This window comes from Protopterus annectens, chromosome 4.part0 (assembly GCF_019279795.1).
Source record: "Protopterus annectens isolate FY-2018-M chromosome 4.part0, PAN1.0, whole genome shotgun sequence".
NCBI lineage: Eukaryota > Metazoa > Chordata > Ceratodontiformes > Protopteridae > Protopterus > Protopterus annectens.
This window is the reverse complement of record NC_056733.1, coordinates 832834449-832860266: the sequence shown is the minus strand read 5'-3', so window position 1 is coordinate 832860266 and position 25818 is coordinate 832834449. Positions and strand designations below refer to the sequence as shown.

Sequence of the window (25818 nt, the reverse complement as noted above, 5' to 3'; positions counted from 1 at the left end):
AATGGTTAGGATAGGAGGAGATGAGATAAAATTGTGAAGTATAACCAAGCTATAGGAAAGTCCCCAGGAATAGATGGTAGTTTGGAAGCTAGTAGGGAAAAACTGATAAAGATCTGGAAGTTTTGTTTAACATTATTTTAAGAGAAGTACCAACATCCTGGAAGAAAGCAGTGGTAACTGTAATACCTAAAGAGGGTACATATCCATCAGATCCAGCTTCACACAGGTCCATTTCAATACTAAACCATGATTGTAAAGTGTACATGTCTGTAATGTCTAAAATAATGTCAAAAGTAATGCCAAAATTGACAGATATGGATAAATGTGATTTTGTGGAGGGGAGGCAAACATTTTGACAACATTAACAGAACATTATTGAATCAGAGGGAAGCAAAATATAAGAAAATATTATTGTTGTTTGTGGGTCTTGATGCAGGGAAAGCATTTCACAGAGTAAGCTGGGACTTTATGAGCAGGGCAGTGAAAGCATTTGCATTTCCTGAAAAAATTATAAGGTAGACGAGTATGTATGAGAGATTGGAGATGAAAATTAAAGTGGGGTGGGGTCCTCTCTGATAATTTCTGTTTTGAGCAGAAGAACCAGGCAGGGCTATCATTATTCCCCTTTATTTGCATTGTATTTAGAACCATTGGCAAAGAAAATAAGGGACTCAGAAATTCAAGCATGTAATTGGTATGGTAGATGAGAAAAGCTGTCTCTGTTTGCAGATGGCATTATTTTATACCTGACAAAAATCAGAAACATTATAGTGTTATGGAACATTTTAGACAGTTTCAAATCTTTTCAGGATACAATATTAATGAACTAAAACAAAGGCAATAGCGATATAGTATGTACCCACATATGAATTGGTTCAGCAAAATCCATATGTATGGGGACAAGATAAAATAGAGTATTATTTAGGAGTATGGATTAAACATGATTTTGGTGTGGCAAAAAGAAAGAAAGAAAGGGTTGTCCTAAATAAAAGACCAGCAGTAGTAGAGTTTTTAATACAATCTAGAACAGAAGCTGCTGTTAAAAGGAATAATATGTAAAGCATATAAAATATTGCATGATAATTATAAGAATCAATCAGATGAGCTTAGAAAGAATTGGGAAGAGAAATTGGATAAGCAAGTCACAAAGAGACAATGGAGGGGGGGGTATATGTATATCTCCCAAATATGCAACAAAGTCTAGAAGATTTATGATCTTTGCTTGGAAGTGTTTACATAGATATTTTTATACCCCAAGTAGATTCCAGAGAATTTTCCCTCAGGCAGACCACAAATGTTGGAGGTGTGACAGGGAAGAAAGAGGTAATTGGGAACATGTTTTCTGAGAGTGTTGTGAGTTGGTGGACTAAGTATTTCTTACAGAATGCACTGTTAGAGATGCTGGGTGGGCAGATTTATGTGACAAGGAGATGAGTTTTCTGAGCTATGATACAGAATCAGAATTGCCTAGACATGGTAAGGCCTTGCTGTGTCTAATTATGATGGCTACCAAAAAAGCAATTACTAGAAAATGAAAATCAAAATCTAAACAACTAGAACTGAGATTTTTTTAGAAAAGGGTATGAGCAAACTACATAGAAAAAATGGGTATTGTAGGAACAATGCATACAGGGAAAGAATGAGGTTTAAAAGAAGGCAGGTATTAAATGAGCTATTTGACTGAAAGTTGCTGGGTAGATTATACGTAATGTATAATGTGTGCAACTCGGAGTGTGTAAGTATGGTGTGATGTAAAATGCTTGCAACAATCAATGTGCCTATGTCACAAGTGATAATAAAGGTGTTTAAAAAAAAAAAGGAAATGGGATACATGTCTCTGAGTCACTTGAGATGAGATAAAAGGAAATGGGGCTTATATCTCCGAGTCACTTGAGATGAGTTAGTAATGTTTAAAAGGAGAAAAATGAAAGTAGCATGCGTGCTTTGGAATCTTGGAAGCCAGGGAGTTGACACAGAAGATTAAGGCTATGATATGTTAATAAGTTGTTCCTTGTAGTTTTGGGTTTGTGTCTTATCAGCCTCCATTTGCTTGGTGTTAACTCTCAGCAAATCACTTAACCAAACAGTGCTCTGGAGTAATTGAGAAATGAGGCTAGGCTCTTCAGTCATCTCCTGACCACATGCCTAGTAATTACCTGTGAACTTATAAGAAACAAAAGATAATTATACAACAGGATAGCACTTTATTTTCCCTTTCCAAATGTTATGATATCCAGATAAACACATAATTGATGATAGTTTTTATGTTTTGGGATCCACATGATCTGGGTAAAAAATACACTACACTAGTGTCTTTGGAAGTTTGAGGTTGGATTTTCTGAGGCAAACAGAACAAAATCATAAAAAAAAAAAAAAATATTAAGAAATAATAGGGTAGGAAATATGGGAGAATGTTGTAATACTAGGGAAGGTAAAAAAATATGCAGGTAATGAGCTGAGGGGGTCGGGTATGCAGTAAGGCTCATGGAATTATTTCTGCTTAGGCGATTTTTGCCTCCACACACCTCTAAGCCTCCCCAGGTAGACTCTCTTTGTTCACTCATACTAGGATGTTACCTCAGCAGATCGTGTCACAAGGCCTGCCTGAAATAGACATCATACAAGCAGGCATCAAGGTCACTTGTTCTCTGACATCCTGGCAAAGAGGACATTTGTATGACCAAAACCCATGTTAGAAACAGGAATGAGTCATGCCCAATATCACCACAGGGACCCACAACTCCCTCCCTCTCCAAGTGCGTGCTCCTGTACATGTACTAATGAGGGATACCTCCAGTCTGAGGGATTCTCAAAATTCGAGTCTGGGAAGAAGAAATGTGAAAATCTATAATAAACTGGAAAATATAATTCTTTTTTCAAAAAGAGAAATGCAGGAAAATAAGTTAACTGTATTGAATTAAGAAAAATGTAAGCAATTTTTTAAAGGATAAAACTGAAATAATTTGCATTGCACATGCATGTTAGTAAACCTATACTATTTTTTAAAAAAGTATGGGGAGTTGGAAATTTTCTACTGTGGGAATGTACTTCAGTTTGTAAGGGAGGTTAGCTCTGCTTTGTATACATCTCCAGTGCTTGAAGTGTAATGTTCTTTGGAAATGCTGTTCTAGGTTTGGGCACCCCGATAAGAAAAAATCAGAGTTATGAACAACAGGAGAATCCTGCGTGGGACTTGTATAATAAGGGAATTGTAGGATTTTCCTGCTAGAGCATGCTTAGATAAACAGAACTACCTGCAAGGACTTAGCAAGTTTTATTCTGATCCTGAAATCTACTGACAAATAGGAGACAGTTTATCTTTATCTAAATTCAGGTAGTAGTCATGTCATTATTTCTGTTCTCAAGTGTTTGAAATAAAGGAACTTATTATTTAACTTGAAATGCTTGTGGCTGGCGATCTGTTTATTTATTAGTTTAATGGTATGCATATTAAATGTGGTGAACTGCCCAGTTGTTGATGTCCGCCTATTGAAGCAGAGCTAAATTGTCATTGAGATATTTAAAGTCTGGGTTATTTTAAGGGTAAACAGGAATGTGTGTTCTTGGTTTGACGGGAAGGTTGTCTAGTAGAATATTTACCATAAATTGCAGGCGAAGGTGTTGATATTAATGGTTTAGGAAAGTTATCATTTACTCCCTTCCATTTTCTAAAAAAAAGTGTTTCTGTGTGTGTGTGTGTAGATTTACTGTCTGGTGGTAAGATTGCACTGGAATGCACTGAGTTCAGTTTGAGGTGGGTGAATTCCTGGGGAGCCACAAATTATAACTCTGATCTGTCGCTGTGGATTGTAAAGCATATGTGGAATGTGGTAGGTGCTGGTTGTTACCCAAGGCAGCAGTGTGCACATACCTATCTTTAACATCAGTTGCTACCCACATACTTAATTGGTTTGTAGCTGTGTGGCTTGAGAGAGCATATCCCTACTTGTCAGGTTTTATTTTGATGTCAGTGGTGCAGTGTGTGTGTGTGTGTGTATAAAAAGAACTTTGCCTTTCACAAAATGTCATTAGTATTAGTTAACGTGATTTTTTTAAAAGGTAGAAGGGCCATTTTTCCAGTTATGTATGGGATACCAAAAGTTCACAAGGATAGAGTACATCCTCCATTCAGACCTATAGTGGTGGCATGTGGGTCTAAACAGAACAGAACTAAAGTGCAATACATTGAGTATTGGATGACTTGTGGTATTTTGACTTTCTTCAGTTCAGTTTACACACAAGTTTTTGTTTTTAACTATAGACATTGTTGATTTATTTACAGTGATTTCCCATGTTATAGGTTTAAAGTGGTTTGCTGAGGCACTGATTGATTTCAACACATTTATTTGACATAATCAAAACAATGATGGAGTTGGTTTTGTTTAATAATGTTTTTTTTTATGTTTGAAGGTGATTTTTTCAACAGAATTCCAATGTAGTAATGGGAACAGCAGCTGCACCCAGTTATGCAAATACAGTATTGCATTATAGAAAGAGCAACTTTATTTTTAAATCTAAATGCATCAGTTTTCTGCATTTTTCTTCTAGCTACCTGGATGATGTCTTTATTTTATGAACAGGATATACTGAAAAATTGTGATGAATTTATTGTGTATGTATCTGCTACCAAAACTTTTTCAAACATTTATATCTGACCAAGCATTTGATTTTACAACATATTTAGACACTACAATTTAAAAAGACAAGCCCAACAAATGTTTTCAATCATCTATATATAGGAAATGCACATTCTCCTATGCATATTTGCACTTTTAATAGTTGCTATTGCTACATCAGCAATCAAATCTTGTAGAGAGTCAAATTGTAAGATTGTCAAGACTTGTTAGTGAGAATGAGGTTTCTGAGATAGAAATGACTAAATTGATCGAAGTGTTAAATGAACATTATTATCATGAAAAATTACTGTTACATATAGCAGATGAAGTAAGAACTAAACATACAGATAGATTTTTCACTTGTATTAAATAATGACAATGCCTTGATTTCAAAAAAAGGTACAAGTGATAGTATAAGGGAAGACCATTGTGCCCGTTAAATTGACACCAATGCTATTAAAAAGATTGTGTCCACAAATCGGCAAGTGATATTAAGTGAACAGTCAAAACTCAAACTGGCTAATGAACCAAATTTTGTTTTAGGGAAAATAGAAGCATTAAGCAAATTTTAGAAGCAGGAAAGTATTCTAAGAAATGTTCTGAACATAAGATGAAAAAGTGTGGGCATTGTAATTACTGTAAAGACAGCTGTGACAGTTTTTAATACTTATTTTGTTGGTTATCCTGGGGTGATAGGGTGTCTTGGCTTCTTTGATTGCAGCACCTTCTGCATAATATACATTTCACTTTAAATGTGAATGTTTTTGTTGGTAAAATAGTGTATTCTTCAACACATCTATGAACAAAATTATGATGTAGAAAAAAGAATAGCACTCACAGTAAATATGCCATGGTCTGCAGTAATCTATATTGGAAAACATCAAATGAAACGCTAGTGGGTGGAGACTGTGAAACTTTATTAGAATGCAAAGACCTGTAACGGCAACTGCAACTTAATGCCACACAGTTCCCTGCCTTAAATGATTACATCCATATTAAGTGCGTTAAAACTTAAATCAGCCAAGCTTTGATTGTTTATTTTTATCTCTACAAATCAGTCATTTTGTATTCTATAGATTATCAGTTCTGTTTCTTTAGTTTCAGCATTTAAAAATGTATACAAATTTTAAAATTTTGTAATTACATGATTTTAATTGATCACATATTTCTGTTCACAATTTAATTAGGTTGTATGTCATTCTTAGATTCAGTTCTGATGAAATCCAGTAACTTAAAGGTGGTTAATAAGGTAGTTTTGAGTTAACTGATTTGTGAAGAGTTACTTTAAAAATTTATAGCTAAGCAGTTAAGGCTTATATACGCAGAAGGTTATAAATCAAAATTGAAAAGTATGCTGGTAAAGGTGGGGGGGTGGTAGAGTTTGACAGATGCGAGGCTAGGATTTTGGATGCAACTTCTTAATGAGAAAGTATTCTGAAAATTAAGCCCAGAGTGGGAATGGAGAATAGAAATTTTACCAGTAGGAATGTTTACAGGTAGGGGTATAAAAATACTGGAGGAAATTATCAAAGCAGTCATGGTATTAGCAACAAATAACGCAGGTGGGAAAAGTAACATAGTGGAATGATGCTAAGCAGAAGTTTGGTGTGCAGATTAGAAACTGCTTTCCCTTTCAGCCGTTGATAACAGATATAGGCAAAGCAAAGGAAACAGAGTAGGGAAGTGCTAAGTTAAAAAAGCACTGCTATGGTCAGAGTATTTAGTTGAGCCTAGAACAGAAGATGCTCTTAAAAAAGGGCTAATTAGTACGACATAATACATTTTAGTTTTAAGAATCAGTCAGAAGAGTTTTGAAGAAGACTTAGAGGGGATGGAAAGGCAATTTACAAGGCTATAATGGGGAAAAATTCTGTAGAGCTCTAAAAATATGCAGTAGAGTCATAAAAGTTTAGGATTTTTTCATGTAAGTGGTTGTGCAAGTATTTTTATACCGTAAGTAGATTTCAGAGGATTATTCCTCCAGTAGCCAGCAAATGCCCATAATGTGATGGAGAAGACAGAGGCAATTGAGAACATATTTTTGGGACTGTAACAGGTTGGCAGATTTTTTTAAAGTTCCTTACAGAATGTTGCAGAACTGTTGAGGGAAGAAATGGTGGTAATTATGGAAATTACTGTTTTGAGCTAGGGCATAGGATCTGACCTGCTGAGTCATAGTAAGACCTTACTAAGTTTAATGCTATTGAAAATGGAAATCAAAATCTATACCAAACAGAACAAGGTTTTATTGTAAAAGAGATAAAAGAACTGCAGGTGAGAACTTTAGAAGAGGGAAGGAGCACATTCTGTACAAGTTAAGTGGAGTTTGCGTGAGCAACATATGCAGAGTGATATTCAGGAGGAGGTGGAAAATACAGTTGTGTACACTTACCATAAATGTAGATGTTTGAATGTATTCACTGTTGCAGTCATTACATTTGGGTTGTCTGCCTGCAGGTAGCCCTCAGCTGGCCTGAATACAAGAGTATTGGATTCCTGCGTCAGATGCTGTCTCTTCATCCATGACATCAGGTTGTCAGGTGTATAAAACATGCAGCCGACGCCATTACATCAGTTTTTCTGGGAAGCAATTATATGTTATGTTACACCTCCAAAAAAAGCAGATACACCAGAAAGCTCAAATATACCCAACAAAAAAGAAAGGTAGAGCCAAGAGAAGTCAGGGGGCTGGAGGGAGGGTAACCAGGACTGCAACAGTGAATACACTCGAACATCTACATTTATGGTAAGTCTACACAACTGTACTATGTTCTTAGTGTTTCACTGTTGCAGTCATTACATTTGGGTTGATTCCCAAAGCTAAGGAAGAGAGGAGGAAGTTAGAGAGCATTAGGGCCAGCTATTAAGCCCTGCAAAACTGCTGTGGCAAAACCAGCTCTGGATTTAGAAAAAATAGGCATGTGGTAATGCTTGGCGAAGGTATGTACAGTGCTCCAGGTAGCAGCTTCTAGGATGTCCCTGGTAGGGACTCCTCTGAGAAAGGCTGTATAGGTAGATGCAGCCCTGGTGGAATGTGATCTAATCCCCTGTGGGGTAGGTTTTCCATGGTGCTTATAGCAGAAATGAATGCAATGGGCTATCCATTTAGAAATGGTTTGCTTTGAAATGGCCTTCCCCTCTGCCCCTGCAACAAAGCCAACTAGTAGCTGTTTAGATTTTCTGAGAGGCTTAGTCCTGTCCAAGTAAAATCTAAGTTGCCTTTGCACGTCCAAAGAATGCAGTATTCTTTCTCCTTTGTTTTGTGGATTCGGGAAAAAGGTAGGCAAATGAATGGATTGATTTAGGGCCACACTAGACACCACCTTGGGCATAAAGGAGGGATTGGTCCTGAGGGAAACCCTGTCTGCATGGAAGATAATGAAGGGCTCCACTGCCATAAGAGCCTGTAATTCAAACACTCTTCTTGCTGAAGTGATGGCTAGAAGGAAAGCTGTTTTCCAAGAAAGGAATTTCAACTCTGCAGTTGCAGCTGGTTCAAATGGAGGGAGAGTGAGCTTCTCCAATACAAAGTTAAGGTCCCAGGCTGGGGTAGGGGCTCGCCTGGGGGGGGGGGTCTTACGTTTTAAGCCCCTCTGAGGAATTGCTTTAACAGGGGTCGAGATAAGAGAGGTGGTTCAGTATTATAATGTGCTGAAATGGCAGAGGCATGAATTTTAATTGACAAAAAGGATAAGCCCTTGTGGAGCATTTCTGTTAAGTACTGAAGAATATGAGTTAAACTGGGCACCATAGTGCACATCCTCTGAGTCTAGCTCCAGGAACAGTATCTTTTCCACTTTTCAGCATAGGATTTTCTAGTACTAGGTCTTCTTGCTTCCAGAATGATATCTAGCACCTGCTTACTGAGGGATGCTATTGGAGATCTCAAGGAATTAGCCAGGCTGCAAGATTCAGGGTTTGAAGCTGAGGGTGCAGAATCTGGCCTGCCTGCTGGGACAGCAGGGAAGGTGTCTGAGGTAGGTGCCATGGCTCCAGCAGTATCATACTGCACAACAGGGGGTACCAGTGCTGGCGGCCAGTCTGGTGCAATCAGCATTGTCCTTGGTTTGTCCTGTTTGATCTTTAGCAGAACCTTCGAGAGGAGATGCAGAGGGGGAAAGGCATAAACTGAGAGAGTTTCCCAGGTAAAGGACAGGGCATCCACTTCCCAAACTTGACTGTGAGGAGTCTCTGTGCAGAATTTGTCCAATTGGTAGTTCTGAGGGGAGGCAAACAGGTCTATCTCTGGTGTCCCCCATTTGTTCTTCAAGAGGTTGAATATTTTTGGTTCCAGTTTCCATTTGTGTGGGTCCATGAGATTTCTTCTTGGGTTGTCTGCCAGTGAATTTAGCTTGCCTAGCAGAAATTGAGCTTGTAGGTGCACTTGGTAGCTCAAGGCTGTGTTCCACAAAGTCATGGCTAGTCTGCAGAGAGGGTAAGTTTACAAGTGGGTTCCCCCTGCTTGTTTATGTACCACATAACTGTGGTGTTGTCTGTCTTTACCAGTAATTGTCCTGGAAGGAAGTGGTCTTTGAAGGCTGTCAGGGAATTCAGTACAGCTAACATTTCTTTTTGGTTGATATGCAGGTGCATCTGACTCGGGTTCCATTTGCCCTGAATGCACCGCCCTGCCAAGTGAGCCCCCCATGCATAGTCTGATGCATCTGTAGTTAGGGTTTGGGCGGCAGGGGGTAGATTGAAAGGGAGCCCCTTGTTGAGGTGGCAGGCCTCTGCCCACCAAAGGAACTCTGTCTTTACACAAGGGATGATGGGAATCTTTGATTCCAAGGCCTGAGAATGTTGACACCATAGGCTTTTTAGATACCATTGTAGTTTCCTCATATGCAGTCTTGCATAGGGAATTACTAGAATGCAAGAGGCCATGAACCCCAGGGCTTGCAGGATTTTCCTCCCAGATAACTGGGTCTTTGTGGCCAGTAGTTTGAAGTAGGCTGTCAAAGTCAAATGAACTTGTTTCTCTGGCGTGAGGTAAGCCATCTGGGAAGTTGTGTTCAAGCTTGCTCCCAGGAATACAATTTGCTGACAGGGTACTAGATGAGATTTCTTTTTGTCTATGGTGTACCCCGGCGAGGTTAGAAGTTTCTTTACAAATGCCAGATGTTTTAATAGCATGTCCTGGCTTTCTGCCTGAATCAGACAATCGTCTAGGTATGGGTATATTTGAATATTTCTCTGCCTGCAAAATGCAATGGCTAGAGCTAGACACTTTGTGAATACCCTGGGCACAGTAGATAAGTCAAGGGGAAGTGCAGGGAACTGATAGTGCATGGAACCTGCTCTGAAGCGTAGGTATTTCCTGCAAGATTCCCTTATTGGAATGTGCAGGTAAGCCTCCTTTAAGTCTAGGGTTGCCAACCAGGCATCTTTGCCTAGCATTGGAAGCAGCTGTTGAAGTGTTAGCATTTTGAATTTTGAGATTACCAAAAAGGTGTTTAGAATAGAGAGGCCTAGGATAGGACACCAGGAGCTGTCTCTTCAGGGTACCAGAAAAAGTCTTGAGTAAAAACCTTGTCCCCTTTCTTCTGTTGGGACAGGTTGAATAGCCCTGATACTTAGAAGAGAGAGAACCTGCTGTTGAGCCTCTGCCCACTGATTTGGGGGTAGGTCTGGCCAACCGCTTGGAGTTGGTAAGGTGTGGAAGTGGAATCTGTATCATTGGTAAACTATCTTTAAAGCCTATTTGTCCTGGGTAATGAGTTCCTAGTTTTTTTGCATGCAGGGCAATCTTTCCCCCTAAGAGAGCAGGCAGTTGAGCAGGGCTTGGCAGGGTTAAGGCTAAGTCATTGTGACATTTTTCCATAGGGGGTGTCTTACTACTTCCAGCTTTGGAAGTGGGAACCCCCACACTGCTTAGGCCTGTCTACCTTGAGACTGTAGCCTAGGTGGTCTGCTGTTCCTGGGTTTGGACTGAGGAGGCCTGGAAGAGCCTGGAAAGGACCAATTCTTAGAAGGCTAATGCCTACTAAATCTGGGAGGATGTACTTGCAGGAAATCTTTAACAGTTTGCATGGATTTAGCTTTTTCCATCTTTTTAAGAACTTCTTCTGTTTGTTGCCAAACAGGCGGTCTTGGTTTAAGGGAGCATCCAGTAATTTAGCTTTAACATGATCTGGCAGGTTTTGCTCCTTAAGCCAAGCATGCCTTCTAAGTACAGACCCAGTGACAGCAGCCCTGCAAGATGCTTCTAAAAAGTCAAAACCACATTGCAAAGTATGTTTACCAAATTGTTCAGCAGAATGCATTAAATCCTGTAATTCTTTATATTCAGCATAGTCAGGAATCAACATAATTTTATGTTTAAATAGTCCCATAATATGCTGCAAATACTTTAACATATGAAACTGGCAGTTTAAATCCCTAATGGCCAAAGTAGCAGAAATGTATACCTTCTTACCCCATCTGTCCAAGGCCCTGGAATCTCTATCAGAGGGGGTAGCGTTTTTGGCAGTAGTAGCCTTAATGCCTTTAGGTCCTTGGGAAATGGTCTCTGGATCCACAGTAGGGTTCTTGAAGAGGAACTTGTGAGAATCCGATACTCTAACACCTGTCAGGTTTTCTGGGAGCTGGAGGTGAAGTGTCTGGGGCCAGGCTAGATTCCAAGAAGACATCATCTACAATGTCCAGAACAGGAGGGATAGCTAAAGGCCTGTGTTGAGGGAGGAGTAAGAATTCCCTAAGCCTCTTTTTGGAGTCAGAGTAATCCTGGCTTTCCCAGTGGAAATGCTCCCTAAGAGGGTGCAGGGTTTCTACAAAAGAAAAATCTTCTGGAGGGGAAGCAGAGGGAATGGAATCCTCTGTATCAGAATCCTCATAGGTAGATAAGGGCAAATCTTGGTATTCAGAAGAAACAGAAATTTCAGAATCCTGATCAGAAGGAAAATCAGTTCTAGGTCTCTTAGAGGGGGAAGGCTGACTTCCCCTAATTAAAGTAATAAGGTCTTCAGCCATTCTAATAATTTGTTTTTTAGGCATATCGGCCTTACCATGCGGTTTGGACGTCTGTTTTCTAGGCGTAGGTCGAATTTTAGGCCTTGAAGAAGATGGCGTCGGTTTGAAATGCAAGTCTGTAGGCTTGAATACACCCTCAAAAGCCGGTGCCTGCACAGCGGCTCCAGACCCATCCAAGGTAGAGACATCCGCAGGTTCCATAGTCGAAGAAGCATCTCGTGTAATACCGGACTCCGAATGGGGTCTCATTAGAGGCCTGCGAATCTGAAGTAGAGGGTATCGGGCTGCGGAAGCACCTCACTGAGTACTGGTGACTAGCTTAATGGAAGCGTCGTTGGCAGTTTTGGACCTATGCGGTCTGTTCTCTGTCTTTATCTTTACGTTTTTTTCAGAATATCGGTAGTCGGATGGCTTACCGAAGCCATTTCTGGATAGTTAAACTGAGTACCAAAATAATTTGCTACAAAAATAAACCAACAAATAGTTCGGGGGTTGAATAAGGCACAAAACCGACAGTGAGGGACGTCGTGGTCTGGACCTAAGCAAGGAATGCAGTATGAATGAAAATCTTTGAGGTATTTGCTTTCCACAGGTAAGACGACAATTGTTAACTTTTACTGACATCGGTTAAAGAGCAAGAAAAAGGTTTCCCAATGGGGTACTTGGCTTTTTTGAAGGGTTCGGTTCTTAAACTTGAAAACGAAAATTTCAGGAGTTGGCCGACTGGCACTTGCGAACTGCTTCTGCTTTGGGCACCATGCGGCAAGAAAGGCTGGTGTAATGGCGTCAGCTGCATGTTTTATACCCCTGACAACCTGACGTCATGGAAGAAGAGACATCATCCGATGCAGGAATCCAAGACTCTGGTGTTCAGGCCAGCTGAGGGCTATCTGCAGGCAGATAACCCAAATGTAATGACTGCAACAGTGAAACACGAAGAACATCAAGAATTAAGGGAAGGCAGAAACTGAGCAGTTGTTGAAATGATTGGGTGAATGAAAATTGTTGAAGAGAAAATACAGCATGACAGTAGTAATGGAAACATTACAATTTCATTTCTGCCACTCTATGTGAACTGTGTGTTACGTTAATAAAAATGTAAAAAAAAAAAAACTTCTTTGTTCATCCAGAACTTCTTGAGACTCTTACCAATTTTTCCTAGTTCAGAAACTGCACTAGACCAAGCCTTCATCTTCTGAAAGTTATCATGTCCGCACAATTGTAGAGTATCTAACGGGAGAAAACATCCAGTGTTAATATCATGGACAGATTGGTGTAGGATTTTAGGAAAAATAGCATGTGAAATCCATATGACAAGATAATCCATTCAGTACATTTACAAAAAGTAGCCCAATAAAGCAACAGCTGCTGCTCACAAGTTGGCATAACCCAAGAAACCGGATAAGTAAAGGCTCCTTTAGCAGACTGTTACCAATATGGGGCTCAAAGTAAGTGATGCTGCGATTAATATAGCACAGTAACAACCATAGGTCCCACAGAGCTTGTCAACACACCTGAGTTTACAACTGTGCACCTGAAAGCACAGAATCCATCTGTAAATGACCAATGCAAGCCAAAGCATAGCTGTAAAATGACTGTAAAGAGCATTCATGGAATAAAGTAGAGATCAGAAATGTAGTCAGAGTAACTAGGAAAATAAGTCGAAAAAGAATTGAACTGAATTGAATAAAAGCAATAAGCAGTTTAAAACACATTGGAGCAGTACTGAACAGTAATAGCAGTATCTTAGCTGTCAGACCGCACCCAGTCATTATCATTTTATACTAGAGTTTTTTAACTGACAAGTGTAGTCTTACTGATTACGTTTTCTGAAGTCAGCTTGTTTACAAATTAACAGCTTATATTTCTAAGAACTCTGAACTTAGAACAGTATATAAATGCATAAATAAGTACTAAAGATATACTTGTGCAGTTAGCATTGATATGAGCAGTCCATACCTCTCAACGTCTTAGCTCAAGAAATGTGGACAAAACATAAAATCATAGCAAGAACAGCAGGAATTGTGCTAACGTGCATTTTCTGAAGGATATTGAGCCCGGAAAGGAAATGCCTGTCAATATTTAGTGACTTCAGTCTTCAGTGATTTGCCAGAAAAACACAAATTTTAGGAGGATCAGACCAAAAAAGGCAAAAATCTGGACATTCTGCAAAAATGTGTACAGTTGAGAGCTGTGGCAGCAAACCCACAACACTGGTTTCATAGCATCTAAACTTGTGTCTCCTGTATGTCCAGTTTCTCTCAGACCTCATTCTTCATTTGCAGCTAAACTTGTATATGTGTCGTGACTGACAACATTCTGTCTCTGCAGACTTTGTATGTCCTCATTTGTTAACACATTATAGTCCTGTTTACCTTGATGTCTTTCTTTGAAGTCAAAACTTAGGATCTGAGCCACAGATATCCACTCCTTTCCTACATTTTTCACTGAATTGTTTATCTGTTTACGTATGTATGTTTTTGTATGGAAACTGGATTTTTGGGGACTTGTTTCAAGAATCAGCTTGGCTACAGAAAGGGTTGCAGAAATGCAACACTAAATACAGGACATTAATCAATTTTGTCTGAACATAAGTAGTATGTCAAATGCACTACAATGTCATATTGCATGCCAGCAAAGACACACTAGTGTGATTAAGCCAGTATTGGAAGATAACCCTTATAAATGTTACCTCGGATATCTGCAGTTGTTTACACGGGATCACTCAAGAATTAGGAAAACATGAGAATGTTGCATTCTTTTTCCCAAAACTGGGTGTTGTCAGTCAGCAGGCTAAATGCTGTGTGTGAATTTTGTGATTGAATCTTTGATTAATGCCATGCTGTACTCTTTGTAGAGATGGAGAAGACACCACTCATAAGTTTTCTGTTGGCTGTGCTGTTTGAATCTCCCCCTTTCTTCATTCATTCGTTCATCCTATGAACAAGGGACTTACTGTACTTTTAAACATGCAGTAAACCACAGATTTCCTTTTTTCGTTGCACAGGTTCCATTCTCTTTTGAACATGTTCAAAGAATGTCTGTTCATGCATTTCAAACCCCTGTAACTTGGAAAAGTCAATGGATTACGTTCTTACTATTGCACACTGTACTTCTCATCTTCAGTATATTTATTAGTCCTTGTATCATATACCATACTTCTAACTTCAGACCTAGTGCATTTTAAACCTAGATATTCATTTCTAGCACCATTCTGTGCTATTTTTACTCGATTCAAGCAGTCCAGGGGATATAGCCCCATACTGTAGTACATGCCCTTAACTAGGAATAGCATGTCAATCACCAACCATTGTTTTCCCATTTCTCACTGCCAGCCTTCATTAATTGCTTTTTTACTTGTAGAGTGACATTATGTGTATTGGGGCGGCCACGGTGGTACAGCGGTTAGCGTTGTCGCCTCACAGCAAGAGGTTCTCTGGTTCAATCCTCAGCTGGGGTGCCTTCTGTGTGGAGTCTGCATGTCCTCCCTGTGGTCACGTGGGTTTCCTCCGGGTGCTCCAGTTTCCTCCCACATCCCAAAGACATGCTGTAGGTGGATTGGACACACTAAATTGGCCCTAGGTGTGAGTGTGTGCCTTCTGTGGAAGGTTGGGTGCCGGGCTGGCAACTCTGCACTGTAAAACTACACTGCCAATCTTGAGCAGACAGGTGATCCACTGTGGCGACCCCTAGCTGGGAAAAGCCGAAAGAAGAAGATTGACATTGTGTATTGGGTGGCTGCGTAAGTGATGACACCTAAGGGTTGGCTATTGCCCCGGTGGATGGAGAATGAATGGGCCAGCTGGCCTAGTGAGGCTCTGGTGATCATAGGAAGTTACTAGGCTAATGGCCTTAGGGCCCTTACAAGCCTAGCCAAGTTCTCCCCTTATTTCCATGATCAGCACCTAATGCCAATTTCCAAGAGGGATACAGGTAGACCTCCCAGTGTGAATTTACGGTTACCTAGCCAATCATCCAGATTGCGTTTGAAGAGGGCCAATGAGGTGCACTGTTTGACATGAAGTGAATGACTGTTCCAAAGGTCTGGTAACCTCTGGGTGACAAATCTGTCCCTCCAGCAGGTTCTATTAATGTCACATACCAGATTAAGATCTTTAGAGTGAATAACACATGTACCATTTGACTTGCAGATATGCATTTCCAATAAAGCAGGGTCAGAGGCTGCCTTATATGCAAGGCAGACATCACCTCTGAGTAGTCTGTATGAAACAAAATAAAGTGACAGTGATTTCAGATGACCCACATAGGTCAGATGCTAAAGACCTTGAATTTTCCTTGTGAGGAACCTTTGTGGTTTCTCCAGGTGCCTGGAAGGGTATGTACCAAAAGGGGCATTGCACTCCATTATTGGCTTGATGAGGGAAAATACAGGGAGGTTATAACTTCTTTTTTTCTGGAGGCAATGTCCTTGCTTATGAGGTGAGCAATATAGAATGCCCTTCTTACCACTGTGCAGGCATGGTAATCAAAGGGGTAAGGTTGCTGTCAACCTGTGTGCCCAGGTCTCTCACCACTGACTGCATACTTGGGGTATTGCTATTGATGTGGTAGTTAGCAGGAACATCTCTCTTATGGAAAGGGATGATGATACATTTTTTTACATTGAGTTTAAGGTCATGACTTTTGCACCAGTAATTTGTGTGAGACCCTCTTGTAGGTAGGATGTTGACATTATTTGGAGGTTATATGACTGCTCATAGTTTGCAGTCATAAGCAAACTGTCAGCCACAGACCTTTAGTTTTTGCTTGTACTTCGGAGAAATAGATTCCAAAAGGTAGAGGTCCCAGAACTGATTCCTGTGGAACACCACTGGTTACATATCTGCTGTTGGAGATGGATTCCCCTATTTTCACTATATAGGTTTTGTTAGTGAGTCAGTTAGTGACCAATCCAACAGTATAAGGGTTGATACTTAGTTGAGTGAGTTTGTCAATGATGCCTGAGTGGAGGATAGTGTCAAAAGCCTTGGCTAAGTTTGGGTAGGCTTTATGCACAGATTTCCCCTTGTCCAGGGCCTTGGTGACTGTCTCAAAGAAGTCCACCACGTTTAACAGGCATGATCTCACTTTGACGAATCCAAACTGAATAGGGTCAACTGTTGGGAGATTACCTATGTCTTTGCTGATAAAGGTTCATGAATTGCCCATGGCCTTGCAGATAAGGCTAGTCAGGCTAATAAGTCTGTAGTTCCCGGGGTTAGTGGAAGCAGCGCGTTTGTGCAAGGGAATAACAGTGGCCATTTTCCATTCAGCTGTTACAAAGACGGTGCTTAAACTATGATTGAAGAGAGTACCCAATGGTGTTGCTAATTCTTGTTGGAGCCCATATAGGATGCAGCCTGGTTAAAAACAAAAACAAGTAAAGTAAATAAAATGCATCTAGCAAATGTTTTTAATTTATACACTAAGGTTTACTTTTTACCTATTGCTTTCTTTCCTTGGTGGATAGAGGACTATAACTTATGCTGTATACTAATATAATGACTAGGTGGTTTAGTGATGAGCCATGTTCTGTAGAGTTTGGTCTTACTAAGTGAAAGAGATGACACTGGTACACAGTTGTGCCAACTACATATCTCTTCTTGTACAAACCTGATGAGACTGGAGGAGGTATGATTCTATGAGTGCATGATAGAGTAACTGATCCCCCCAGCATGGTGTGACACAGAAGTTAGGACTGTGCTAAGTGTTTGGTTTCTGATATATTCCACTGTTGGGTAGTGGGCTACCAAATGCTTGGAAGCAGGAAGAGAGTTCAAATACTTATGACAGAGCATTTCACGGAGTACTTTGAAGACAGTTTTAAAAGATATTATTGAAGAACGGCCAGTGACTTTGCATCTGTGTAATGTTTAGACATTTAGAAAAAATATGGGTAAAAAAAGTGTGGGTAAAATACCCATACTTTTTCTTCCCCCTTCCCCCCCTCCCCTCTAACACTAACATTAACACTTTAGAAACGAAATTTATAGTTAAATAGTTCCCTTCCTTCCTCTGCTTTGCATAAATTTCCCAAAGCTTAGTTATGATAGTCTTTATACATATATATTCAACATTTATTATATAAAAGGCAGGTTATATAAAAGGCATGCTGTGTTAATGTATTGTGGTTTCCTAAGTATATTAATTTTTATTGTACATTTTATTGTATATTAGACTTTTATAGATTTTATAGCATATATGTTACATATGATGAGTTTTAAAACTGGTTACTATGAAGTGTCTTCATCCACATTTTTATTACTTGCAGTTTTAAACAAGTATGAGTGGTTCATCTTGGTTTATTTACTTATTTATTTATTTAATTATTTAAACCAATTCAATTGAATCAAAAAGACCATAACAAGTAATGGGTTTGTTTATGGTCATTATACTTATGCATTCAGATATACACATGCATTCATTATATATAAAAAACACACTACATAAATATAAAAATATATTTCTATAAAAATATATCTTTATAAAAACATTTTTAAACTGCTTATTTAACAAGAATGGTTTAGACAATGAGGTGAACTGGTCAACAATCTATTATTCTTTTATTGCATTAAATGTGTTAAACTTGTTAATTATTTCTTTAAATGATTGAGATTGATTTGCATAAATAGGAGCGTGTGATGCTACATTTTTTGTGATCTATTGGGCTACTGAGCCTGACGGACGTCAAGCAAGTGTTTCAGCACAGCAGTCGGTTATGCTGTATATTTGTGTACATGTACATACACCCCACACTGAGCAGAGCTAGTCTGTAAATACTGCATATGCCATTGTTACAAACTCGGCCAAAAAACATAACTGAAGGAACAAGTTGTAAGAACACATTTGATCTCTTACATGGATCTTTGCGTTGTGAAATTGCAGATTTATTGTAGAGTGTACTCTCAAAATTTTAGACAACAACCTTATTTACAGTGGGGGCTGCATCAGTATTTTGGAGAAGAGGAACACAAATACAGTATCACTTTTGCAATTAATAAGAAGCAAGTTGTGTTACATAAATCTATTGAACTTGAAATTGCTATTAAATCCAAGCTGCCAATGTAAAAAAAAATGACTTCTGTTTTACTTTTAACAGGCAGCTTTATGTGAAAGTGAAAGAAAACGGCTTGAGGAACGGCAGAGTTATTCTTTAGTCTGGGAAATGCGGAAGAGACCACCACCTGACTGGCATCTCCCATTAGACTACAGGAAACCAAATGAGTGAATGCTTGTTTCCTTTGCACCATGATGTGGATTGTTCAGAGTAGCTTTTTTTTTTGTTTTTTGTAAAGCCTGGTATTCTGTTAGAACAACAAAAAAAATGAAGATTTGCTGGCACACATACTTGACCAGAAAATAAACTGCTTAGCAAAGAAAATATTCACTGTAACACATGGACCTTAGTGCTAGACTGAAGTTTGTTCAAAAAAGCTGCTGTCTGTTCTTTATATTTTATTCATTTTATACCAGAAATATTTTACATAGAACAATCTCATCATCCCTGCTGTCAGGATAGAATGGACAAGCGCTAACAGCACTTCTTGTTACATAGCTGAGTAAGGCAGTGTTTCCTCACTTTAACAACAGACAGAATATGAAATAAAAGTACCAAAAAAATGTTTGTGCTCATTGTCTGGTGTTTGTTTAGAATGTACTGCAGTGTGTTGTTTTCCTTCTCCACCCCCATGTAATGCTACAGAAGGATAAAGTCGCTGGGCTTTCCTTTAACACTAAATAGTTGTGCTTCTGAAGTAGTATAGTTTGCTTTCATTTGTATTATCCTTACATTTTTGGTTAAACCTCCTAAATTTTGGGTTCCTGATTCTTTACAGAACACACATGGTTGAAGACTGCATAATCGTAAAAGATCAGCATTACAAATGTTGTTTTTCTTAACTAACAGTAATTGATTGCTGCAAAGGGGTAATTTCCATTTAACAAAGTGAAGCCACCTCAGAGTTTTGTTTATTTTTAGGAGGATGCTGAGGGCACAGCCTTCTTCATGGATATTAAAGTTTCAGTTTAAATGCCATTGAATTTGGACAAAGTGGCATTCATATGACTGCATGTCAATGCAGTGACCTAGACATATTAAACATATTGGTAGATGTCCTTAAGTATAAGGAGGAGCCCATATGTTAATTTTTTTTCATCATTTGCATTTCTTTGTGAATAAACATAACCCTGGGAAGTTGGCATCATCAGTCCTTTGCAATACTCACTCCTAATTCTTTTGAAATGTCACAGAAAACATTAAATGTAGGAACCAGGCATGCAAGTAGATGTGGAAGATATTGATTGCTACAGTTTTGGAGTTTGTTAGTCGTTTCCTAGTTGTAATACTTTAACACTTTATGATTGGCTGCATTAACTATTACAGGGTATTGTGCTGTGCTACAGTCCTTGATCACATATGGAAAAAGTTTCATTAAGTACCTGTGTGCAGTACCTTTTGACTGGCTCAAGGAGTGCCTGACTTCAGAAGGGATGCGTTTGTAGAAGGTTGTGATCCAAATATTTACAAGAGGAGAGCTTTGGAGGTAGTGTGATGAATAGGAGTATATAAATACAGACTATTTTTGATTTCCAGTCATCTGATTCTTATTTGCCAGATCTGTTAATTTTTAATACAACCATTTACTCACTCGAATGTAAACATCATTCCAGGGTTTGTTTGTTTGCTGTTTATCACTTTGCTCCCCTATTTCTTCATAGATGGTTGCTAGGTTAATGACCCAAGGGGCCTTTCTAAGCCTTGCTGTGTTTTCCCCGAAAGAATGATGATATCCTGCATCCAAATAGGACATTGAGGGCCAGGCATTTATAAGCTACCTCTCTCCATAAGGGGCATGGGTGCCAGGCCCGGTACAAATTTCCTATTCCCCAAATTGTGAAAATCAAACAGTGCACTGTGTGTCTGTGAGGTAAACCACTTAACCATTATGCCAACACCCCTTTCCTAACAATTCTCCCTTGATCAGCCATATCAAGTAAGTTAGTGCAGTGGTACAGAGGAAAGGATTTCAGCTGTGTTGGTGCTGTTTCTTCATAGCCCTTGCCTCTCCTTTTCTTTCCTCTGCCCCATACTGTTTACTGTCTATCTGATGATATTGAAAATCCTTGCATTTGTTTTGTCCAGGTAAATATGTACTGGTGCAAGTGTATTTGAGAAAAGGAAAGGATATATTTTTTAGCTGTATAATTTCTTGCTACAAATGTCAGATAGGAGGTTGAGACTTTTTTCCTGCAGATTAAATATACAGAGCATTTACTACAATTACACTTTTGAGTGTCAGGAAGTAGGTTAAGGTTGGTTTATTTGTTTATAAAATGAGTTTTGTATAAGACACAAGAAAATACACATCTGTCAAAAGAATCTTTGTTAAAGCACACGAGACCAAGTAAATCATATAGAAGACCTCAGAAAGCCATTCCATTTTCACTGTACTTTGGTATCCCTTCTAGGGTTACCACCTACCATCCTTTTTTTGCAAGGCATTCCTGAATTGGATATTTTGTGTACTAACATGAAGTATGAAAATGACAAATGTTCTAATATTTTAGGAGACAAAAATTTTCTAATTTTCCTGTAACTATTACAGCAAAATATAATAGTTGATCTGAAGTACTTTAATATGATATTAAACAATAGGAACAATTCTAGAACAGCAAAACTTTCAGCTTTGTGGTAAACTGAAAGTAAGATATTTCCCATGATTGAAGGTATGGTTTGCCCCACAAAAATCTTGTTTTAGCAAGCAATGTCTGGCTTTGTCCATCTGAAGAGATGGCATCCCTAATCCTTTCATGTACTGACATCTAACCCTTTTTGGCTCCAATTTTCTGTCACTTACTGTGTAGCCCCCCTTCCCTTTGGCTTTGCAAATAGGTCACATTTCTCTCCTGACAGCTCAGGACTCAGAAAACTACCTATATTCAATGTTTTCAGCAGTGATGAGTGAAATTATAATGACTGACTTTATTAACGGACGGTAAGCTTGATTATTGTCTGTTCTCCTCTGGGGATCCTCAACCATGTGAAGTGGTTAGAAAAAATATAGACATGTTTACAGAAAGTAACTATACCTGCTATTCCAGTTGATTTTAGGCAAGACTTATGTGGCAATGGCTGCAATGGATTTGGCAACATAGAATCGTAGTGAAATACCTTCTGTATCTCTCATGGTGTTTTGACACTTTTATTGAATTATTACTTGTCACATAGGCAAACATGTATGTAAAATAATCAAACCATATTGACAACTTTAAATTTACAAACATTATACATCACGTAAAGTGCAATGAAGATATATTTGCCCCTTCCTGATTTCTTTACGTTTGTCCCACTTAAATGTTTCAGCTCATCAAATTTAAATATTAGACAAAGATAACCCAAGTAAACACAAAATGCAGTTTTTAAGTGATGATTTTATTTATTAAGAGAAAAAAAACTGTCGAAACCTACATGGTCCTATGTGAAAAAGTAATTGTCCCCCTTGTTAAATCATGAAGTAACTGTGGTTAATCACATTTTTGGGAAAGCTGAGTTCAGTTTCACTAGCCACTGCCAGACCTGTTGAATCAAGAGATCACTTAAATAGAACCTGTCAGACAAAGTGAAGTAGGCCAAAAGATCCCAAAAAGGAAGACATCATACTGCGATCTAAAAAAATTCTGGAACAGATGAGAAACAAAGTAATTGACATCTATCAGTCTGGAAAAGGTTCCACAGAAAAGCACAAATGTTTTAACCACACACAAGGCAAGGTTGGAGCTGTAGTTCACCAACAGTTTATTGCACCACAAAATAAAAGAAACAAGTGTTTTTATTATATAAAATACATAACTTCATGAAGTTCAAAAGGAAGCACCTGGACTCTCCTCAAGAGTCCATCACAGAAGGTACTGACTTCAATGAGGGGGAAGGGTCCCCAAGATCAAAAACAGACAATGTCTCATTTGGAGACCTTGTGGAACTTCTAAAGCAAAGGGATGGTTGGTCTCCCAACAACCCGTCTCAACAGGAGTCTGTATTCCTGGAAGCTTTTGGTTCTGGCCCTTCTATATCCTGGGTGACTCTGCCCGTCGATGAGCTCGATGATTTTGTCTCTCGATAGGCATGGAAAGAACCTGATACTATTGAACCAATCACTAAAGACCAGACAGGATCCTGGCACCACCCAAGGATAGAATCTTTTGGAGCAAGGGAGTACTGGTTGATGCCCTGGTTGTAGAAGCAGTCACAAAGAAGGAACTAGTAGATCAGAGTTCCTCTGTCCACTCTCCCAATAGGGAGTCTAAGGTGTTGGACAAATTTGGGAAGCGTGTTTTATGCTTCAGTGACCTTTGCCATCCAGTCACTAAACTGTATGGCACACTTCACAAGACTCCAGAGGGATTTGATAAAGGAACTTTCTAAATCCCTCTCTATAATCATACTCTCCAAGGCAGAGACCACTATTGCCTCACAGTTGGCTACCCTTCAGTCCATTTCCAATTTGTCCATGAGGCTTATTTCTCACACAGTAGGAGGTTCCTCACAGGCAGTGGGTTCAGCTATTTCTATCAGAAGGCATGCCTAGATGCACTTGTGCAACATTGCAGAACCATTTAAAGCTTCCTTCATCAATGCTGCCTTTGACAGAAGTTCCTTGTTTCGCCCCCCCCCCCAAGTTGAAAGGCAAACACTCAAGGTGTCAGCAGGAAGGTAAAACCCTTTCTGCTGTGAGTGTGCATTTTTCGACCTCTCAATGAACCTTTTCTAGGAATCAATGAGGTGGTCGAAAAATATGGTTTAAGAAATTCCAGGGTGCCTTCCAAGATCCACTTGGAGACAGTTCCCCTAGGGCAGAGGGGGGAACTCTAATGGAAGACACCACCCTCGTAGCAGAGGAGGTCTGCAAAATCAAGAATCTAGAGATGCTTTCTCTGACCGATCCTACCAGCACTCCTAAAAGGAAGCCCAGCTGTTCATCTCTGGAGGCAGTTGGGGGTCATTCATTCCTACACCAGAGAGCCTGGTTGGAAATGACAAAAGATTCATGGGTGCAGAGGATAATATCCAGAGATGATAATAAAATCCCTGATCTTTCATCCAGTCAGAAGCATTAGAAATAAACAAGCTGCTAGAAAAAAAAAAAGAATCATCCAAGATGTCCCCAGAGACCAGAAAGAGTCCAGAACTTACTCAAGATTCTTTTTAGTGCCAAAGAAAACAGCAGACTGGAAACCAATTTTGGATCTCAGCAACCTAAATCAGTCAGTTCAATACACAAAGTTCCAGATGGTCACAGTTCAGTCCATTTTGCCTTTTCTGCCAAGTATGATTGGCTGTGCTCATTCCATCAGGATGAAGCTATCGTATCAAAATGAACAGATGATCCAGGTAATATCTACACTTCTGTCCGGGAGCCAGTCATTACCAATTCAGAGCTCTGCCCTTTGATCTCACCACAACACGCAGGGTGTTTACAAAGTGTATGGCAGTAGTGGCAGTTCACTTGTGGCTGCAGAGATTCCAGGTGTTTCCATATCTAGATGACCACTACTCCAACCCAGACATCAACTGATCCAAGCTCCAGATTACATATTCCAATTATGGTCCCATTTGGGCATTTCAAATTACAACAAATCTCATCTGGAACCAACCCAGGCATTGGACTTCATTGTGGCCTAGTTCAGTATGATCACATAAACTGCATCTCTCCCCTTGTCAAGAGTTCAGACTATTCAGTTCCCGGTCAAAAAGATCATCCAAAAATCTTCTCTCTCAGCTCGATTAATCCCTCAAGCTTTGGGATCCATATCTGTGGCAATCATCCTACTATCATTGTCAAAGTACCATATGAGAATACTTCAGTGGACATTGGCAACTCAGTTGTCCATTCTTTACCATCCTGTGTCCAGTCAGAGAAAAATAATTCAGGTTGCAAAAACCATCTCCTATGGTGGATATACAGCAGTCAAGTGTAAGAAGGGCATCCCTTTCTTCTCCCCAATCCAAATCCAGAGTGACCATGGACACCTGCCAGATTTGGTGGGGGGGGCACTTCTTGGGAAGGACAGTTCAGAGCACATGGTCCCCCAAAGAGGCCAATATGCATATCAGTGTCCTTGAAATATGAGCTGTCCTAGGGTTGCAGGCCTTACAAGACACCCCCACAGGGACTACTGCAATTCAGACAATGTCAGTGATCTTATGTCAGTAAGGGGGAACCAGATCTTATCCCCTGTGTCAAGAAGTTTTGACAGTGTAGCAGTGGATGATCTCATCCAGTTGATTCTGAGAGCAACGCACTTTTCAGGGAAGTCCAGCATGATTGCAGACAAGATAGGCAGGTCTATTCTGATGCCTCATGAGTGGTCTCTCCACATGAAGGTGGTGGATACCATATTCCATCGATGGGGTCAACCATGCTGCAACCTCTTTGCATCCCCTCTCAACAACATGTGCAGCAGTTTTTTTTCTTTTTCTGCTGTCATCCCCCCCATAGGGATAGTCACCAAGAGATGCTCTACTTCACCATTGGCCCGCTGGTCTTTATACCTATCCCTCATTATCCCTAATCCCTAAATTTCTTCAGAAAGTATCACAGTCTCTCTCTAGTATAGATGATGAACAGGCAGGATAGTTCATTTATATGCTTAATTACATAGAAACACATCAGGATGGATAGCAGCATTACAAAATACAAACTCATTGACAGATTACACAGACATACATGCTTACATCTCAACACTTTCTACAAAATGGCAGTCAGGCTCACACATGCTCAGTATTTATATACTTCTTAAAGGCATACATACATACATATTGATCTACATCCTCCCTCTTAAATAGATTGCCCTCAATGAAATGACAGAGTAAGACATGCAATAATAAAGACATTAGAAACAAACTGTTTGTGTCCAGGTTGCCATGTATCTGTAACATAGTCTGGAAATATGACCTGATTTAATAATATAGTAATCAGAACTGGGTTTAACAACATGGACAGTCTTCAGTGACCAACTTGTATCGGGAATTTCAGGAATGGGGATATTTACTGGAACACTGGATAACTCCCTCTTGAGCTAGTGTCTTTCTCACAGGCTAGGTGCTGTGGTACAGGCTCAGACACCAGCATCAAGTTTCAGATTCCACCTAAACTCTACTACTTGTGATTCCACAATGTACAATCTCAGCTCTGGGCAAACACTTTTCATACCCCAGTCCAATCATAATCCTTGT

General features: G+C 39.5%; 1 protein-coding gene across 1 annotated transcript in view; it reads left to right on the top strand.

Moving 5' to 3' along the window:
* The window catches only part of CCHR4.PART0H22orf39 (chromosome chr4.part0 C22orf39 homolog), a 137144-nt gene extending 117935 nt beyond the window's left edge, over positions 1–19209 (top strand). The window contains exon 3 of the mRNA XM_044068777.1: positions 18685–19209. Within this exon, the coding sequence (XP_043924712.1) occupies positions 18685–18813 (129 nt within the window). The 3' untranslated portion in view covers positions 18814–19209. The remainder of the gene's footprint in view (positions 1–18684) is intronic.
* The last annotated feature ends 6609 nt before the right edge of the window (positions 19210–25818 follow it).